General features: G+C 43.3%; 1 protein-coding gene across 4 annotated transcripts in view; it reads right to left on the minus strand.

Moving 5' to 3' along the window:
• Positions 1 to 19,324, minus strand: part of bptf (bromodomain PHD finger transcription factor) — a 30,327-nt gene that overhangs the window by 1,539 nt on the left and 9,464 nt on the right. For 2 of the 4 annotated variants that reach the window (XM_077555801.1, XM_077555803.1), the window contains exons 4-30: positions 18,306 to 18,491; positions 18,025 to 18,174; positions 16,496 to 16,666; positions 16,313 to 16,392; positions 15,799 to 16,151; positions 15,165 to 15,296; positions 14,949 to 15,078; positions 14,589 to 14,724; positions 14,235 to 14,486; positions 11,658 to 13,188; positions 11,383 to 11,507; positions 11,071 to 11,199; positions 10,635 to 10,788; positions 10,325 to 10,448; positions 9,959 to 10,211; positions 8,594 to 8,712; positions 8,451 to 8,508; positions 8,116 to 8,351; positions 6,690 to 7,779; positions 5,183 to 6,576; positions 5,026 to 5,108; positions 4,637 to 4,862; positions 3,947 to 4,482; positions 3,669 to 3,845; positions 3,408 to 3,600; positions 537 to 621; positions 245 to 431 (exon numbers count right to left, since the gene is read on the minus strand). In XM_077555801.1, the coding sequence (XP_077411927.1) occupies positions 245 to 431; positions 537 to 621; positions 3,408 to 3,600; positions 3,669 to 3,845; positions 3,947 to 4,482; positions 4,637 to 4,862; positions 5,026 to 5,108; positions 5,183 to 6,576; positions 6,690 to 7,779; positions 8,116 to 8,351; positions 8,451 to 8,508; positions 8,594 to 8,712; positions 9,959 to 10,211; positions 10,325 to 10,448; positions 10,635 to 10,788; positions 11,071 to 11,199; positions 11,383 to 11,507; positions 11,658 to 13,188; positions 14,235 to 14,486; positions 14,589 to 14,724; positions 14,949 to 15,078; positions 15,165 to 15,296; positions 15,799 to 16,151; positions 16,313 to 16,392; positions 16,496 to 16,666; positions 18,025 to 18,174; positions 18,306 to 18,491 (8,290 nt within the window). The remainder of the gene's footprint in view (positions 1 to 244; positions 432 to 536; positions 622 to 3,407; positions 3,601 to 3,668; positions 3,846 to 3,946; positions 4,483 to 4,636; positions 4,863 to 5,025; positions 5,109 to 5,182; positions 6,577 to 6,689; positions 7,780 to 8,115; positions 8,352 to 8,450; positions 8,509 to 8,593; positions 8,713 to 9,958; positions 10,212 to 10,324; positions 10,449 to 10,634; positions 10,789 to 11,070; positions 11,200 to 11,382; positions 11,508 to 11,657; positions 13,189 to 14,234; positions 14,487 to 14,588; positions 14,725 to 14,948; positions 15,079 to 15,164; positions 15,297 to 15,798; positions 16,152 to 16,312; positions 16,393 to 16,495; positions 16,667 to 18,024; positions 18,175 to 18,305; positions 18,492 to 19,324) is intronic. The other 2 variants (XM_077555802.1, XM_077555804.1) reach the window with 2 other exon arrangements.

Below are 19,324 nucleotides of genomic sequence, written 5' to 3' on the forward strand. Positions count from 1 at the left end.
ATGGCGGATGTTGTAAACGAGCACATCATGCGCGTCATGTCTTGACTTTATTGTTAGCTCAGTTAGTTCTTGGTCCGAGCCAAACACGGCAAGGAAAGCATCTCCGACTGTGAATTCATGCAAGCCAATAGTACAATTGAAAACATGAGTGAAACTGATGCAATAGAAGAAACCAAGTCGTCAGACCAACACATTACAGCAAGCAAACAAGAATGGTGCAACAAAAAACACAACATGGGCTTACCTGCCAGCTTTGAAACATTTGAGCTTCTGTACAAAGAAGCCTTCAAGCACCTCCGCACACTGAAAGAAGGGCGTGTCATTGGGGTTGTAGTAGCGGCAGTTGTCAAATATTTTGGTCACGTCGGCCACAAACTCTGTGACCTTGTGGTAATGGCGCTTGTGTAAACGGCTTTCCATTGTGGAAAAGTCTGCAAGGGAGAATGATTATATCGGCATCATTTGGAAACGGTTACTATTGGCGAGTTGCGCAAATTGGATGCTGAAAACACATCGGTGAGGAGACTTATTTTTACCCATTGGTTCCTTGATGACGCGATAATAATCAGGTGCATCATGCGGATCCACTGGTTCAAGGAAAGGCCACGCCATCTTGTGAGACTGTGACAATGGGAATATAATACAAAGGTGATTAAAAAAAAAAAAAAATCACACAAACCATGTCCCAAAGTAAATGTGTTAAGACTGGAACCATTGACTGATGATTTCACTACATCCCTTTGGGTCAGGGGGAGGGTGTGTGTGTGCTAAGTTGACATGAATGTGGCTCAAGTGTAATGTCATTACAGACTGAGGCTACGCCCATATGAACACAAGAATGTGGCTTTTTAAAATATATGTGCATTTTGGTTAGCATTTTCAATCAAACTTTATTTATATAGCACCTTTCATACATTTAAATGCAACTTAAGGTGCTGAACAATTAAAACATCCATAGTACAAGAAAAAGATAAATCCACCCCTCTTCCCAGCACCCCTATCCTCAAACCCACAATCACACTCACACAAACCACAACATGGCGGGGCACAGAAAACCCCCGTGAGGAAAGGCACCCAGGAGGAGCTCATCCACACTGAGAGGGATGACTGCCAACCACCACAGGGAGCAATGTCCTCCCAGAGACCCCAGGCCCAGATTAACCGCGGCCCGCCCCACACAGAGTGAAGCGTGCCACAATCCCCTGGGGCCAATGGGCCCCCAGGACGATCACCCGCCCGCAGGAGAAGACCAGCCATCCCTACCAGTGCAAAGGCTCACCCATGAGGAAACACTGGAGCTAAAAACTTAGTAACAAAAAAACAAAACAAACAAACAGTTAAATGCTAAAATAAAACAGTTTAACACTAGAAGAAAACAGAATAAAGGGCAAAAACAAAGCTAAAAGACAGTATGATTAAAAAAATGGTGGGCAGCAGGAGCTCGGACTCGAGTATGACAACCAAAAGAATCGCCCACACACTGACAGAACTTCACTCAATGAGTTCATTTGAGGAAAACAACAAAAATTTGAGGTGAACCTGATAACGCTCAATGCGTCTTGTCCCCTCAAATAAACTCATTGAGTAAAAAGTTCTGTCGGTGTGCGAGGGATTCTTTTTCTGGTTGTCATGTGTATATGTTATTTTAGCGTGATGTGAAGGCTGTCACGTTACGTTTCAACTGGCTCCCGATTTAAGATGTGGCCTGTAGGGCAGTACTCCAGTAGCTAATTTGTTTCGTGTCTGTAGATTCATCACAAGCTTTTAAATGTTTTTATTTTTACCTATAATGCAAAAGAAAAATCCGAGTATTTCAGTACTTTTCAGTCCAGTATTCAAATACTTAAAAGGACAACCACATATTTTGATTGGGACTTTTTTTTTTTCCCTGGCCACTGGATTATTTGTTTCATTTTATTTATCTTTTTTTTAAATTCATTTTATTGTGTGCTCTCTGCAAAATGACTTTTATGAGCAAATTGAAAGAATATAATTGCCATTGTCACGCAATTTTAAGGAAAGTTGCTATAATTGGGATATATATAGGTCTTTTAATGGTATCAGCACTTGGTATCGGTGAGTACTGAAAATTTTAGTATCAGTCTTAAAAAGAGTGGTATTGAACATCCCTAGTTTTGGTCCTCACCCTAGGAACAGTTAAAAGGTCGCTGCCAGAGGACCTCAGGAGCCGCAAGGGGTGATACGGTAAAAGCAGGTCAGATAAATAAGATGGCCCAAGACCATTGAGACATTTAAAAACTATTAAAAGCACCTTAAAAATCAATCCCGAAGCACAATTTTTCCTTAAAGGAAGACAAGAATAAAAAAACTAATTAGTTATTCTATGAAATGGTTCATTTGAACTCTTCCCTGAAAAAATTGTCAATTTATGTTGAGCGATTTTGATTTGTTAGTACCTTTTAAGAAAATGTTTGCATTAATACACTACTGGCTATTTTTTGGAGAGTCACGTGATCATCGTGACATATCACGTGCTGTAAACACGCAAAGAATAACATGGCTGCCAATGACTACAAAGAGACTCACGAGAAATGATTGCGTCCCACGGCGGACATGAAAGGGGGAATTACGCCCTAAAGCAAAGAAGCACTTCTTCAAAAGCACTGCAGCCACGGGGGAATTGCCAAAGATTTGTGTCCCGCCAAAAATGAAGATGATGTGGCTCAAAAAGGAGAGCGCGTTCGGCCGGCCCATAGCGAGAAGACTTTAGGGACCGTCTGTAAATTGCGTGTTACAGAGGCTTACGTTAACAGTCAAGTCACCATTGACATTGGTCGTTCTGAAAATGTAAGTTGTGGACGGTCCCTAACCTGGATGATAAACCTCCGGGTAACTTTTATGCCACCTACATGTTCAGCGCGCTTTAGCCCACATTAGGAGAGGCTACCCACCACCCCCCTCACCTCCACACGGAATGACATGAGACCTGCTGAGGATAACTCTGATCAGAATTGGCACAGTATTTGGCGAAACAAGACAGCATTGTTCTTGCCCATTACATTTGCCAACTCCCATTTAAATGAACAAAGGCGGCTGTCGTTTACGCACCGGATATGTCGTCGCGATCCCATGACTACGATAATGGCGTTGCCCACAGTTCTCATTTTGATACTTGGTTTAAAAAAACTCTAACTACACGTCCAGTCCATGAAAAAAATAACACTGAAGCTCAGCTCCTGGCTAGCAGACATCATGGTTAGCAAAAAAAAAAATCTATAAATAAATAAAACTAAGATGTTGCCCGCAATGAAAACAAGTTTGGCATCAAGAGGTACCTTTCACAACGGATGTCCAAATACATTCTTTGACTGTGATTCCTTCATTCCCTAGTTAGTTTTGTTTGTAGTGAGCGCATAAGCAAATACTGTCCAGAGTAGGCTGCATACCTGTAAGGAACGTAAAATTCTTTTCAAGCCCTCGTAGTCTTTGTCAGTAAGTGGCGTGAGAACAGTCATGGCGTCTTCTGTGGACTGACACTGCGGGCAAACGTACACGTCGATGTGATTGGCCTCACTCTGCAGGATGCCCACACAGCGCCCGTGGTACCAGTTCTGGCAACGGTCACAGCCGATGTAAAACCTGAAAGGGCGTCATTGGAAAAAAAATCAGGAATTGTTCATTAACATTAGACAATGTGTGTCACGTACTGTGATTCGTCATACGGCGTCCGACAGATGCAGTAGAGCTCCTCCTTGCTTCCTCTTTCATGGCCCCGTTTACAATCATTACACACAAAGTCCTCTAACTTTTTGGCTTCCTTCTCAGTGATGCCCACACATGCGCCATGGAACCAGTTGGAGCACAGGTCACACCCGATATAAAACCTGAGAGCAAAGACAGATGTCTTTATACCACTGGAATCAAATCAACATGAGCTTTCATCTAAATGAGTCTTCAATGTAACATGGTCTGATGTAGAGCTTACTTGGACTCATCGTAGGGCGTTTTACAGATACAGTACAGTTTATTGTCCTTCTTGTGATCCTTTGAGGTAGAGGAGAGCTTCTTCTTCTTTTTGTGTTTTAACAAGAAGGGCTCTCTGTCCTTGTCGCTGTCCCCTTCTCTGCCCTTCTCCCTGTCCTGAGGTCGAGTATGCTCTTGTTCTCTCATCCTCTCCTTATCTCCATCGCGCTCTCCGTCTTTTTCTCTGTCTTTGTATCGATCCCGGTCTTTGTCCCGTTCTCGTTCCCGTTTCTTGTCATGATGCCGCTCCTTATCCCTGTTTCTGTCTCTGTCTCGCTCCTCTTCGCGCTTACGTTTATGCAAGGATGAAGGGGGTCCTGCTGTGCGGTTGCTGTGAGAGGAATGTGCTGAGTGAGAGGGTTGAGAAGAATGTGAGGAGTGGGACGAGTGTGAGGAGTGGGAGGAGGACTTAACCGCCGCTGCCGCAGCCTGGGCAATGGCGGTTCGGGCTTTCTCCTTTTCTTTCTGTAGCCTGGCAATGTCGCGCCTGAGCTCCTCCTTAGTGTAATGAGAAGAAACATCATGATATGACAGAGAATTCGTTTGATAATAAAAAACAAAATGTTTTCCTTCCATTAGCAATTCCTGTAGTCCCTATATTTTGACCCATACGGCCTGCTTTGAACCAAGTTGAATGCATGCTATTGCTAACCTGCACTTGCAGCTGAAGGTCCTTGTCCAGCAGAGCCCTCTTTTTTAGAATCTCAGCCTTCAGATGTTCCTTGTGCTTGTACAACAGTGCCGTCAGCTTGGTGGCATTCTGTTTGGAGCGTTTCTGTTCAACCACCTCGTCCTTCTTTCTCTTCTTAGCTGCCTGCTTCTCGTCCTTCTCAATCTTATCGAGAATGTACTTCATCACCTGGTTGCATACGATCATTCTGGAGAAAGTAGACAAGACCAAATCACGTTAGTACACTTGGTGGAGCAGTTTTGCAGCGGCTCTACAGTGAGACAATTATTTTGAAAAACTACAATCAAGAATGTCGTTAGCGCAGCAATAACAATATTTAATACAACAACGATGATGATGAAGTCCCAAACCTCTGGTTCTCCTCTCGCTCAGCAGCAGCTTGAGTTTTCCTCAGTTTGAGCTGTTCCGCTGTAACGCTCTGCTTTGTTCCCACCTGACAGCAACCATAAACATGCCATCAGTGCTGAAATGTGCGACAACAAACCAGTCATTGTTTGACAGTCTCACCTGTTTATGAATACCATCTCCTGGGCTCACAGCCAACTGATTATGATCCTTATGCTCCCTTTTATTCTCTTGGTGTTTCTTCTTCTTTGGTGGTGGTTGTTGCTGTGGGTGCTGCTGCAGTTGTTGTTGCTGCTGCTGCTGCTGCTGCTGCTGCTGCTGTTGCTGGTCTCTTTGTTGCTGCATCCTCTGAAGTTGGTCCTGCAGGCTCGTTGGTGCCTGTATCGTCACCATATTCTGGATTTGGTGGGCCTGAAGTTGACCCCCCGTCTGCTGGATCTGGATAGGCAGCTGCAGTTTGATCTGCTGGGGAACTGCACCACCTTGCTGCTGTGCCTGTGCTTGGATCTGAGCTTGGATTTGGGCCGCAACATGAGCTGGAAGAGCTGACAGCAGTTGGACTGGTTGTTGAATTCCCGGAACAGTGATAAGCTGATGCCTGATTGAGGGCTGGACATGAAGCTGAGGCTGAGCTTGAACATGGGTTTGGTTCGGAGATTGTAACTGGACTTGAACCTGCGCTTGCAACTGTGGTTGAGTCTGTACTGAAACCTGGGTTGGCGACTGTGCTTTGAATTGGGTTTGGGTTGGAATTTGACTTTTAATTGCTGAGCGACTCTGAACTTGAGGTTGCTGCGAAGCATGAGGCAGGGGGTGAATCTGGTTCTGTTGCTGGAACTGAACCTGAACCTGGGGATGCAACTGGGATTGGATTGGAGCCTGAGGCTGTTGCTGAGCCTGAGGTTGTGTTTGCACTTGAGTTTGAAGTGCACCTTGTACCTGTGACTGGTACTGGGGTTGGACCCTTGGTTGGTGTTGAACTTGAACCTGCGGCAAAGTTGGCTTTGGGGACTGAAACTGCATCTGGGGTTGAATTTGAGGAAGCTGCTGCACTTGGGGTTGGGACGCTGGCTGAGTTTGTGGTTGAAATTGAACTCGGATCTGGGGGTGTATTTGCGCTTGAGCCTGAAGATGAGGTGACGACTGAATGTGTTGCATTTTTTGGACTTGGCCACAAGGCTGGACTTGAATCTGTGCACAGATTTGGTTTTGCGGGCGGGACTGCAGTTGATTGAATGCTTGGGGCTGTCTAACTGTAGTCACGACAGAGGAGACAGGCAATGCCTTCATTTGAAGCTGCACAGCAGAGAGAGGAATTTGAGACACCTGTTGCACAGACACTACTGCTGGGTGTTGGACTTGAGATTGTAAGGAAAGAGATGCCTGATGCAGTGGGGAAACGGGCGTGGAACCCGATGCCAGGGTACAGGCAGGAAGAGCAGTTAGACCAGGTGGACTAGGAATGGTTGCCTGTTGAACAGAATGGATTGGAATCTGGGCTTCACATGAAGCTGGTTTCCAAACCTGGGGCTGAGCAGCCCTCTGCTCTATTAGCGCTACAGCAGGACAGGAAAAAAGATGAACAAATTAATGTACAAAATATTCAAAGATCAATAACATTAATCAAAATAATACAGACTGTGGCGCCACAGCGGTGCAGGCTGATTACCTGGCACTGAAGGTGTTGTATATGTGGCTGTGACTGGCGTGACCACAGCATTTCCTGCGGCAGCATGAAGAGTTGGAGGAGGAGGAGGAGGAAGCGCTACGGCTTGAATTTGGGCGAGTGCTTTAGCAGGGGACAGGACGCCAATTTGATTGGATGCCATAGCAATGACAGGGCCAGAGACGGGAGTGATTCCAGATGTTGGAACTTGTTGTTGGACAGGTGACGGGAGAGATGCGGAAATGCACTGCAATTGGGTCGAGCTAGCATACTGGACAGTAGAAGTGCTTGAGAGAGGAACGAAAGCAGGAGCAGGGGCAGTGACATGCATCTGGACCGGAGCTGATGTGAAGGTTGATGAAGTGGTCAAAGTTTGTGCCAGGACCTGGGACTGGGGTGCAACTTGTCCTGCGACAGCTACAGACATTACCGTTCGATTCTGGTTTAATAATTGGGTTTGAATCATAGTTTGCCCTGCATTATGTTGGGAGACAGGCACAGATTTTGCCACTTCAGGTTGTGCTGGGGCAGAGACTGTGAAGGAGGATGAAACTAGTGTTTGTGACAAAGACTGGGCTGCAACAGGGGGTAATTGTGATGATAATGCTACAATGTGGGGTTGTACTGCAGCTTGTGGAGGAACGTGCACTGTCGTTGGAACAGAGGCTGCCACTTGGGGGGGTATAGGAAGAGAGGCTGGGGTGGAAGCCAAATCTGGACTAGATTTTAAAGAAAGAGGTGAAATGGGTTGCGTTGGAGCAGGAATAGGGGCGGCCATTTGGGTCTGGGCCAAGGCTGAAGGAGTTGTCTGGACGTTGGACCTATGTAGAGCAGGAGTTGATATTTGGGTTTGCGGACTCGGTAGTGCAGAAGGATTTGTGGGAAGAGCTGCAGCAGGCACTGAAGTTGAAACTGAAGACGGCACCAGCATGGGAGTGAAGAGGAAGCGATGGACTTGGCCATTGGGCATAGCCGCCTGCATCAGTTGCTGACCAGGGGAAGGGATGACTGTTACACCTTGTGGGACAATTTGCAGTTGGCCCTCAGTCTGGCCTTGACCCTGGATCACCACCGTCAAACCAGGATTCCCTCCCTCAGATGGTAAACAAATAAAATATTGTGTTATACACAAAATGTGTAAAATCCCTTTCAATTTTTGAGACATTCTAAGAGGTTTTCAAAATATGGGGTAAATGAAAAAAGCTAGAGTGGAACCTCAGTTCACAAACTTAATTCGTTCTGAGACTCCATTCTCAAGTTGATACATTTACAAAGAAATGTTTTCTATGCAAAATACAGGACTGTGCAAAACAAAGTATAATAGAGTCTTCCTTGTGGACTGGATATTGTTCATAAACTTAATATTCATTTTTATAAAAATCATCGTAAATCGATTTGTTCCACTGTTTTAAATGCGCCCCTCACTCACCTCGGCACTCTGTGTTAACTGCATGAGCTGTGCCATCGTGAGCCTCACTTGGCCCTGCTGTGGTCTACCGGGCTGGGAAGGAGTCACAGGACTCTGCCCAGGCGCTGTGGCGGTAGCGCAAGGTGATGGAACAGGAGCTGCAGCTCTCGGAGCTTCAGTTGTCTGCACGGGAGTAGAACCAGAAACAGCTGCAGATCCAACTCGACCTTCACCCATCTGGAGTTGTTGGGAATGGCCTAGTCAAGAGGAAACAAAAATAGATTTTATTTATAAGGCATTAGCCCCTAATCGCTAAGTGTTATTTCAAATTAAAATCTAACAAATTGAAAGAATACCTTGTGTAGCCAATTTAGGGCTTGTTCCTGGTTGTGTTTGGCAACCTGCTTTCATCATCTGGAGCAAAAACAATAGTAACCATTGTGCATGCCTTGTTTGAGGTCATTCTTGAACTAGGTTTAAGTCTAGAAGACATAAATACCTGTTGTTGCGTAGATGAAGCTCTGAGGTTGATATTGCCAGTTGTAGGATGTAGTGTACTGTATGTCCTCAGGTTTGCAGGTGGCCCAGATGGGAATATGCTTGTACATTTCTGCTCATCTGTCAATAGAAACATTGACATGAACACTGTTGCAAAGCAGAGTGTGATACTAAAAAAAACAAGCAAGTTATAATAATGCATTTTATTTAAAGTTGCCTTTAAATAAATAAAGATGTGAAATAAACATCAGAGTGTGTGTGTGTGTGTGTGTGTATAGTATATCAACTCTAAATACATGGACACACATGGTTTTGATTCATGCACCAGTATGTAGAAACTAACCAAAATGACATATTTAATGCTAAAATACAGTGGAACCTCGGAGTTTGAATGTTTCCGAACTCGTACAAATCGGACTTCAACAAAAAAAAAAAAAACAGCTTTTTGGGGTTTGAACTCATTTTCGGAGTTTAAACACCCAAACAAAGCAAGCTAAGCCGAACGTACCTTGAAAATGGGAAGCCGAGTGAAGCAGAGTGAAGCCGAATGCTCACGTTGCGGTAGTTGAGACGATACACTGCTCATTTCCAGTCAGATCGTGAATACTCCCGGAGGTGCTCCATACTTGCGAGTGCATTTTGATTTTACCACGACAATTTTCTTCGCCATGGGCCCAAAGAAAGACAACAGTGCCAGTGGCAGCAAGGAAAAACATACAGTTTTACGAACCACAGTGCAATTAGGAAGGAGATTATCGCGCAGTTGTAACTACCGTGACTACTTCTGCAAATACTGGCACGAGGCCCTTAGCTGTTCAACAACGTGCCTGACGTTAAACAACGTACGCAAGGACCGCTTAGTAGTCTAACAAAATGCCCAATGTAAAATACAAAAACTCGGCGCTGAACTAAAGCTAGCATTAACATAGCATTTATCATCCACTAATGGCATCACACCACAACAAAAAGGTACGGTGTTTTTTATTGTTTAAATACTGTATATGGTATAAATGTAAAAAACATAAATAGAAATTAAAATAGGATTTTTTTGTTTTTGGAGATTGGGAACGGATTCATTGCATTTACATTAATTTCTATGGGAAAAAATGTTTCGGAGGTTGAACAATTCGGACTTTGAACACTTCGCAGAACAAATTAGTTTCAAACTCTGAGGTACCACTGTATAATGATTATCGGTAATTGTAATGATTTGTTTTTATTAAAAAACATGATTTCTTCATTAGGATTAGAATTTTCAGGTATTTAGTATTTACATGCATGAAGCCAAAAGTCTAAAACGGGCCAGGAATGCAATTGTAATTTTACATTTTCGATAGATGGTTTGGGGATGTATACACAAGTTTACCTTTATTACCACTGGTCTGACCCTGCCTGACCCAGGTGGCAAAAGACTGATGGAAGTTCTTGTCTTGCTGCAAAGAGACCGGAGAGCCCAATTTGGAGGCCAAGACCATCTTGGTCCCTGATGTGACCTGACCTGTTCTCTGGCCCATGGACATAGGCGCACTAACAGAACATGAAGTGCTGGATGATGAGGTCGTGGTTGTGGTGCTTGTTGTTATTGTAGCTGTGGATACGGCATGGTGCTCAAAGCGTTTCTAAAATGACACATTAAGTGAAACTTTACTTTTTTATTTTACTAACCAATCTGATCAAGCTTTTCTAAAACTGTTCCAAAGAAGCCGACTGCTGACTTGCGCTGTCTTCTCACCTGCTGCGCAGCCATTCTAGTCTGTTTAAGCTGATTCTCCAAATGTGCCTTGACATCCTCTGCACTCTTCAGGGTACTGACAGTCTTGGGGGAATCTAGTCCCTGTGATTTCTCCTTCTCCATTCTATAAGCACAAGGAAAAGGGTAATTGGGCTACATTTATAAAATGCTGTTCCACTGGCGTACTTCAAAGCCCTATTACAGAATTGTCTCATTCACATCACATTATGTGCAATATAACATCTGGAAAAAGTGATAAATCCAAAAATGATTGTCTCCCAAACTGTACAAGTTGATCTCTGACGCTCACTTTTCAGCAAAGGCTCTGATCTCCCACAGCTCGAGATCCTCTTCAGGAATCCAGGACTCCACAGCAATAGGGCCAGTTGGCTTGATTGCCTCCTGTTTCTTGGGTCTCAGGGCACTTGACCGTAGGCCTTTCCTTTGTGGAGTCGGAGTTCCGGCTGATATGGAAGGGAAACCGTTCATAAAGGGTTGTTAAAACTCTAACAAATCCTGCCCTTCACTACGTCTTCCACACACCAAGGCAAGACAGCCGAACACATCTGAACTAGACAATTGCGATTAAGTTAGACTGACACCAGCAAAACCAGTTGCCGATGGTGGACCGGCCATGAAGACTAATTGCAGCACCCAACGCAGTGTGCCACAGTTCTGTCACATCACTTGTTGTGCAGCTGGCTTTACACTCTCCAACCTACTACAGCATCTACTGTAAATATTACCTTTTGGAGTGTCCTTGTTTCCAAGCGGACAGATAATCTTCCTGATACAGTATTCTGAGTAGATGCCGTAAGGCCCCACATCTCTGCGTTTTATGATCTCTGTTGTGGTGACGTCTGTGTCAGTAGTTTCTGGAAAAAAAGACCATAAATACATTGGAACACAGTATCCATCCATCCATCCATATTCTATAGCACTTCTGTCAATTGTGAGGCAGGCATGCAGACTACTATATACATCCGCAAAGCCTATGTTAACACATGGGAAAAACAAACGAGCTACTCTCAAGTAAAGATAACTGGTTCACTTCCCACCTTTGCGTGTTAGTCCCACAGTAACAGAAGGCTTCACAGCCATGTCGTCCCACCTTAGACAGGCCCAGAGTAACCTGAGCATAAGGCTAACTCCTGCCAGCGATCTCATAGTCTGAAGACGGTACCTAAACAGGGAACAAATAAGAGAATCTGCATATTCAAGACATTGAAAAAATAAAATACATTTCTATTTATAGCCTTGGAGAATATGCATGGTGATATAAACATCTCAAGTATCAGAATGATGAAGAAAAAGATGTTGCTGTGATGCTAACCTCCATGTGATTCCAAATGTAGGCCGAGGTGATGGGTAGGGCCATATATCCAGGGCTGGCTTGGCATTGTAGTTGAAAATAGGAACCTCTCGGAAGCCTCCTCGCCTCGCCAGCCTCTTCAGGTCATCATTGGGCAGGACAAAGATGCTCTTTTTGCTGCTTTTGGTGACAAATTTGCGATAGGACGGCAGGGCTGTGCCTGATCGCGCCTTCTTACATTTGGTGAACTTGAGAAGACTGACTCTCTCGCTGGTGGTATACTCTTTGCTTATCTTCATGGAGCTGCTTATGGGTGAGGCTGTGGTGGCCAGCTTTGTACTAGTAACATCTGCAATGGCAGGCTCGGAACTTTGGGCGACTTCTGACACTGGTTTGTTGGTAGAGGTTGGAGTGGGAGCAAATGTGTTATTTGCTGCAGAAGTTTGGGCGTTTTGAGACTGTAGGACATTTTGCGTGGATGTCTTTACATCATCTGTACCACTGCCGTTGTCAGTACTAAGACAAGAGGCAGTTGAAGTTTGCAAATGAGCAGGCACTGCTTCATCTGAACCTACGAGTGCATCCTTATTATTACTTATAACATTATGAGGCTTCCCTGTATCAGTCGCATGATTTTCTAATTTGGGGATCTTTGGGGGAGGTGGATGACTGTCATAGGAAGGTTCATGTTGGGACAAACTTCCATTCATTAGCGGCTTGACAGGTTCTTTGTCATCACCTTGGATTTGATTGCATATGTTTGAGTTTGAAACAACAGTGACCCCAGTTTCTCCATTCACCGGCTCTGAATTGGTCTTGCTTTGGTCGGCCTCCATGATGGCTCCATCAGTCTGCCTACTGCCGTGCTCCATTTCCTCATAGCTACGCTTCTTTGTGTTCTCTTCCACTGGTGTCACCTCTTGCTTCTGAGGTTTCTCCTGGCTTTCTATTGCTTCGGATTTAAAATGATTTTTACCATTGTGACCAGCGCTTCCTTGGGATCCTCCATTCAATTTGTTGTGTGCTGCAGCACCTCCGCTCTTCTCATGCCCATGACTGACTTCTGTCTGCATGCTGTGATTGACTGCTGTGGAGTCCAATTTGATATCAGAGTTTATTTTGAGCTCATTATTTTCCTGATCAAAGTCAAGCTTTTTAACAACATCGTCTTTCATCTGCTTGTCACCTTCCCTTTCTTCGAATTTTACGCATGGGCTCACAGCAGGCAACTGTTTAGCTTCAGTCTTGACTGCAGAAGTCGACCTTGCGGAAGCCATTTTTGACAGCAAGGCTGCCTGTCTCAGCCGCTCCAGTCTTTGCTTCTCCTCCAAAGTGAACTGTTTGACACGCCGCTCCAAGAGTCCATCCAATTTGGAAGGCTTTACCTTCTGCTTATAAGCTGTTCGCAAATGGAATCCTTCGCTGACATTGACGACGTCATATGAAGGCTTCAGTGCAGTGGTCCCCTCCTTAGGTAGGTCAACTTTCTGGATTGGCTCTGTTTTTACAGGTTGCACAGTAGGCGAGGAAGGGTCTTCGTTTTCAACATTTTCTAGAATAAACAGGACAGTAAGACAATGTCATGTCTGAAGAGTGATAATGTTTTACAAATAGTTAAGTTGGAAAACATTTATTTAATCCAACGCAATGTTTTAAGCAACATCATGACAACTCAATGCCCATACATGTGTGAAAATAAGATAACCAGTACCACTGTAATATCAATAAATTACACACAAAAACACTCTTCAAACCTCCTCTTCACTTGATACACAAATGACAAGTGTGCACTGCAAAAACTAAAATCTTAAGTAAGATATAATTTCTTAAATTTAAACTAAATTTGCTTATTTTGATTTCACAAGTTATTTTTACTTAAAATGAAATTGTCAGGCAAGATCCTTGTGCTTATTTTAGGATAATTATTACTTAATTATCTTATATGATCAAGCAGTCTTGGCATTGAGTGTTAACAGCCAGTTTTAAGTACTGTGAGGATTAAAACAAGCATTTCCCACATTTTAAGATGACAACTAACCAACGTCAAAGGCCCTGAACTGGGGTTTCATGAGTTTTCTTATTTTAAGATTTTTGCATAATCTAGTAATAAGATAAATCGAAAAAAATAAAAGTACAAAAACAGACGAGTGCAATATGGTTCATTTCGTTAATTTTTCCTGGTGTCAGTACCAGCTTAGTTGTCTAGTGGTAGAGTGCCTACCCTCAGACTTGGAGGTTGTGGGTTCAATTCCTGGCTGGGCCATGACAAAGAAAATGGGACCTGTGCTGTTATCCAAGCGTAAGAAAAAAAAATCACGTATTTAAAAAAAATTGTTCTATTTATTACAGCTTGAAAAAAGTCAACATTACTTGTTTTTATTCTGAAAATACTATTTTCAAGACCGCAGTGGTTGATATGGGCCTAGTATTATTTTCTTATTTTTCAAAATTTACAGGTAAATTTAAGTAAAATATTCTTGTTTTGTTGTTCTAATTTTGCTTATTTGAAGTAATAATTTTCTTATTTTACTATATATTTTTTTTAACATTTCTACAGTCCTTTTTGCAGTGTTGAATTTGGTCAAATTACACACTCACCTCTTTCTTCATTTGATGGTGCAGTATTCAGACTGGGTTCAACCTCCATTTTGCTGTCTTCCTTTTCTTGCTCGTCTTCTGTGGGCTTCACTTCCTCTTTTGATGCCTGTTCTTGTTCTGGTGAGGTATTTTGAGCTGACATCCTAATGGCAACCTGCTGCTTGTCCTCTGCCGTACTTTGAGTGGTCTCAATTTCCTCCTCTGATTTTTTCTGTTTATTTGTTGAAGCAGCAGTTTCCTTGCTTATTTTGGCTGTTATGAAGACAGAATTAGATATGCAACTGGCATCTGTAGGACATACTGTATTTTGGAGTGAGGTGGGGTGTTTAAAAAACACTTGACTTTATTCCTTACCTTTCAGTTCTTTTCTGTAGTTTGCATTTGTGTTTCCTGGTAATTTAGGAACAAAACGTGGTACGCGAGTCTTACTGACCCAGCTCCAGCCACCATAGCCTGTCACTCTGTACTCCTCACCCTTCTGCTTCCACACCTAGTCAGAACAACACAATAGTAAATTATCATAATGAAGCATACCTTCAATTGTATGGATATTTGTGAGGATCATTCAGACATTACAAATGAAAACTTTACAAAGACATTCATCCAGCCATTATTTTTTGACCACACTAATTATTCTATATAATAATGTAGGCCATGGTGTTAATAATACTTGTACTCATGTTGTATAAAATGTTTTAATTGTTGCCGTTTTACCTGGTGTTTGATGTTAACGCTGTACTTCACCCACGTGGCCTGCTGAAGTGACTCCTCATCCTCCAATTTTTTCTCCCGTTTCTTCACTTTCTCGTTCTCTTCACGCTCCATGGCGGTCATGCGGTGTAGCCTGAGACAGGAGAACTTCCGGTTTAAAATCTCACTAAGGACTATTTGAGTGTTACACAGCTCCTGTAGTAACAATACACACGTCACCTTGTGTGCCCAAGAGACTCTTTCCAAACAGGCAGCATGACAACTGGTTTGATGGCACACTCCAGTATGGCCAAAGCCAGAGCAAATTCCCTCGCTTTGCTGCACATTTGCACGGCTTTGTTCCAGTTGGTTCTAGAAACGAATAACAACACAGTTTTGTTCATGCATTTACAGATTTTTTTGTCAAAAAGAATCATACAGACAGCAGCTGAAAGCTTCACATATAGGTTGGACAGTCTCATTAGATGAGCTCATCAGCTCATCTAATAGTTTCTGATTAACGGACCAAGTTATATCTCCTTTGATAAAACAGAGGAACTTCAATTTGTATCCATATACAATGTCATGAAAAAGTATTTACCCTCTTCTCAAATTCTTGTTTTTGATGTTTTCCCACTTAGTTGTATGATCAGCAATCAAAATGTAAAAATCAAACAAAGATAACCCAAGTTAACATAAAATGCAGTTTCCAAATATGAATGGCCTTTATAAGGTCATGCCAGCAGCATTTCAATCGGATTTAAGTCTGGACTTTGACTAAGCTACTCCAAAACTTTCCTTTTCAAAAGCCATTCAGAAGTCGACCTGCTGGTGTTTTGGGTCGTTTTCTTTCTGACTTGATCCAAGGTCTAACCTGTGTGATGCCCAGTTAAGGTGCATAAATGGTGGTGGGACGTTGCTCTCCAGCTGGATGATGTTGAAACGCAGGGTGGTGATAGTCAGGCTGCGGGATCCATAGATGGAGCCGTTCCACTTGAACTCAGATGCAGGCGTCAAGCTGAACTTGTGGGAGAGGTGGCGCCTTTTGTCGTGGTCCTCCCGGTGCTGATGCTTGTTGAGAGCCAGGACGTTGGTGCTGTACTGGTTGTGGTACACCCTATATTTACCTTCCTGACCCAGTTTGAATAAGTTGTTCAAGTTCAGTGCAAGGTCACTTTTGAAAAAGCTGGACTGTGAAGTTTCTCCATCAGAGTGCACAGGGGATGACTGAAACACAGGAGAAGTTTTTGTTGGCTAAATAATGTCAAAAAATATTGCATTTGATTTAATCATTTGCAGCCACAGTGTGTGTAAAAAAAAAAAAAAAGTAAAGCCACAAAAAACAACTATTGTCCATTTTCAAGAGGGTGTTTTCACACCTGCATTACCTCTTTGCTTTTTCTGGAAATTTGATGACTAGATTCCAGCGCTGATCCAGTTACTCTGTTGCGCTTTTCATTATACTCCTCTGTCAACCAGAGAGCAGATCACATTACTTTCGTGCAAAAACAAACCAAAAACATCCAAATGAGTGTGTTCTCATAAAAGTCTCCCCCCTGCCCCTCACTTACCTGTCCCATCTAGGCTGGTAAAAGAAGACCGAGAGGACCTCTCAAACAGGTCCGGCTGCTCTGGTTTTCTGGGAGTCCCGCTGTCGGAGACCTGGCTACCTGCTTCTGGATGCTCGTCAAGGGTTTGTGCTTGCATGGATTCACTGCTCCGCTTGGCTGTTGTATTCTCATCTTGAAAAATAAAGTAAAATAATAGGAAACGTGAGCTACAGCCAAGTATTACTGGTGCAATGATCAATACGATAGAATAACCCATACAGCGAAAGAAAAGACTATGTACTGCACATAATGACAAGATTTGATGGTGTTTTGTTGTGCACTTGCCACAAGGCCGCTTTTAGCAAGAAGGAAGCAGGCAGGGCATCAAAACATGCATGTAATTTTCCCATTAAAACTAATGAAAGTCGATACACAGCAAAGTTGCTTACACGCGCACAGGTGCTGTCAGGCCGCTCCCACTGAGCGGCCTGACAGCACTCCCACAACGCAGCTCTGGCGGCTGTTCACCCAAGTGCGGCACACGTTCAGAGAAGAAGCTCATCGGATGGCGGATGCCGCCATTAGCGCGAGACTTCCCAGTGCTTCCTAATTCCTAGTTGCGCTTTTCACTTTATTGGAAGACATACTAAGGGATACCTAGATCTGTACGTACTAGTATATGAGAATGCTGTTCACACACCGTGTCAGAAGAATGGGGATGTGACCGTTTCCAAAACATGGCAATAATTGTCCAAAGATTTTGTTCGTAACCCAGTTTGTTCGTTGTTGAACCAAGGTTCTACTATATTTCCAGTGGCTAATGTGGAACTCTGAGAGTAAATTACACAATAGGTGTAATATCTTCAGTCAGGTATAGTGTAATTTTTTAGTAAGATACGTTTTAGAACTAATCACACAAATTACACTAATAACATGTAATACCACAAAACACCACTGATTTGAAAAAGTAAATTGAGCAACAATTGTATCTTGTGAAATCTGTACAAGAAAAATCTCTCTTCCCTCAAGTGCATTGATGGGAATGGTTAGCATTAAGATGGCTGATAAACAACATTGCATCTGGTTAATAGTGGCATGTATGTGCAGGCATTTTATTTGGTAGGTAGCAGACTGATGAGCAGGGGAGGGGATGGTTAGCTTGCTCAGGAGATTTGGATATACAGTAATGATGAGGTATGGCTGACGAGTGGGTTAGAATATGGTTGAATGGGCTGACAGGTGAATGAAAAGGCTCAGGTATGGTTAGTGTACCAATGTGCAGACAGTGCCGTTAGCAGTGTAATGAACAGTGTAGTATAAGCTTAATGGGATAATAAGCAGTGTAGGTTGCTAAGGTGAAGAATTGGGAAGGCTTTAGTTGAAAGGTGATGCCCTACATCAGCCAGGTGAGCTATCAGGTATGGCTCCAGTGAGCAGCCAACTGCATTTGCACATTTGGGTAGGTGGAGGAAATGCACTGAATGATTAAAGATGCAGCGGATAGCCACACAAGTCAACTCAGCAGGAGTCATTATTTGACTCAAGAGTACCTGTCCTTTCCTGCTTTGCCACTGGAGGGGATTCCCCTCCCTCATTGGCTTCTATGTTTGAATCTGGAAATTCAGTTGAGTCCTGGGGGGCTGAGCTGGACTTAGAATCAGACATGCAGCTCTCCCGGGCATCAATCGGAATGATGTCTGCTGTCGCACGTGAGAATAAATGTACGGGGGGGGTTTATACACTGTATATAAATGAGTTCTTACCATAGACTGCACACAAGTGAGTAGCAGCAAGGGAAACAAAGTGATGTGCATACAATTATTCCGTTTACCTGATGAAGGTATGGCCTCTTTGGGCTCAGTGTCTTTGTGCTCTCCATCACCAATCTGTGATGTGACTTTGGCAGAATCCCCCACTGTCTGCCCAGAACTTGTTTCTTCTGGTGGATTCACTTCCTCTGCTTGCCTCTTTGCTTTCCGTGCTTCTCCTCTGAGCTTTAAACGCTCCGTGACAGTCTCTGTCATAAAACAGGCACAGACAAATTGGCATCAGATTGTAACATTTGGACACATGTAAACAATCAGTACATTGAGTCCTAAAAATAAAGTAAGAGTGAATTCATTGAGAATTCATTATGTACATAGGGCAGCCATAATGAAAACCAAAACAAACCAGAAGTATTGTACCTTATATACAAGCTTGAGAATCGATCTTAGTGGTATCAGAAGCATTGACAGCTCAAACAGTATCAATCCCCAAGTCACTCCAGGCCATGACAGTCTATTGTGTTTGTGTGTCTTTTGGCCTGTAACAGCACTCCTTGTTGGATGAAGCCAACATACCAGGGCTTTCAACCAATTTTTTTGCCGTGGTTGCACAGGTGCGCCCAACTTTTTTTCTTTGGTGCACACAGCGTAATAAAACAAAATTTTGACTTCATGTTTGCAACAGTACATTTGATACAACTGAATTTGCAGCACCTGTGCAGGCAGCAAACAAATACTGTCGTGCACTTCACTTTTCCTCAATTGTAGATAGAATTCTCAATTATTAGGATATTTGCAACAATTAACGCAGCTCCAGCATGAGGATGTATAATTAGTGATGCACCGAATATTTGACAACCGAAAAAAATTCGCCCGAAAATGCATATTTTTGCCATTCGGCCGAAATAAAATTAAAGCCAAAAGAATATGGCCGAAAGAGGATGTTGTGGTGACGCAAGCAACAACAACAAAAAAACGGTGCAAGGCAGTGTCTGTTTGAATTAAACACCAAACGCGGGGGTGAGTGTCTGCCTCGTTGCTCGTTGGCGTTTGTGAGTAGCGGCAGCTTCATTGTGTACACCGG

Source organism: Vanacampus margaritifer, chromosome 2 (assembly GCF_051991255.1).
Source record: "Vanacampus margaritifer isolate UIUO_Vmar chromosome 2, RoL_Vmar_1.0, whole genome shotgun sequence".
NCBI lineage: Eukaryota > Metazoa > Chordata > Actinopteri > Syngnathiformes > Syngnathidae > Vanacampus > Vanacampus margaritifer.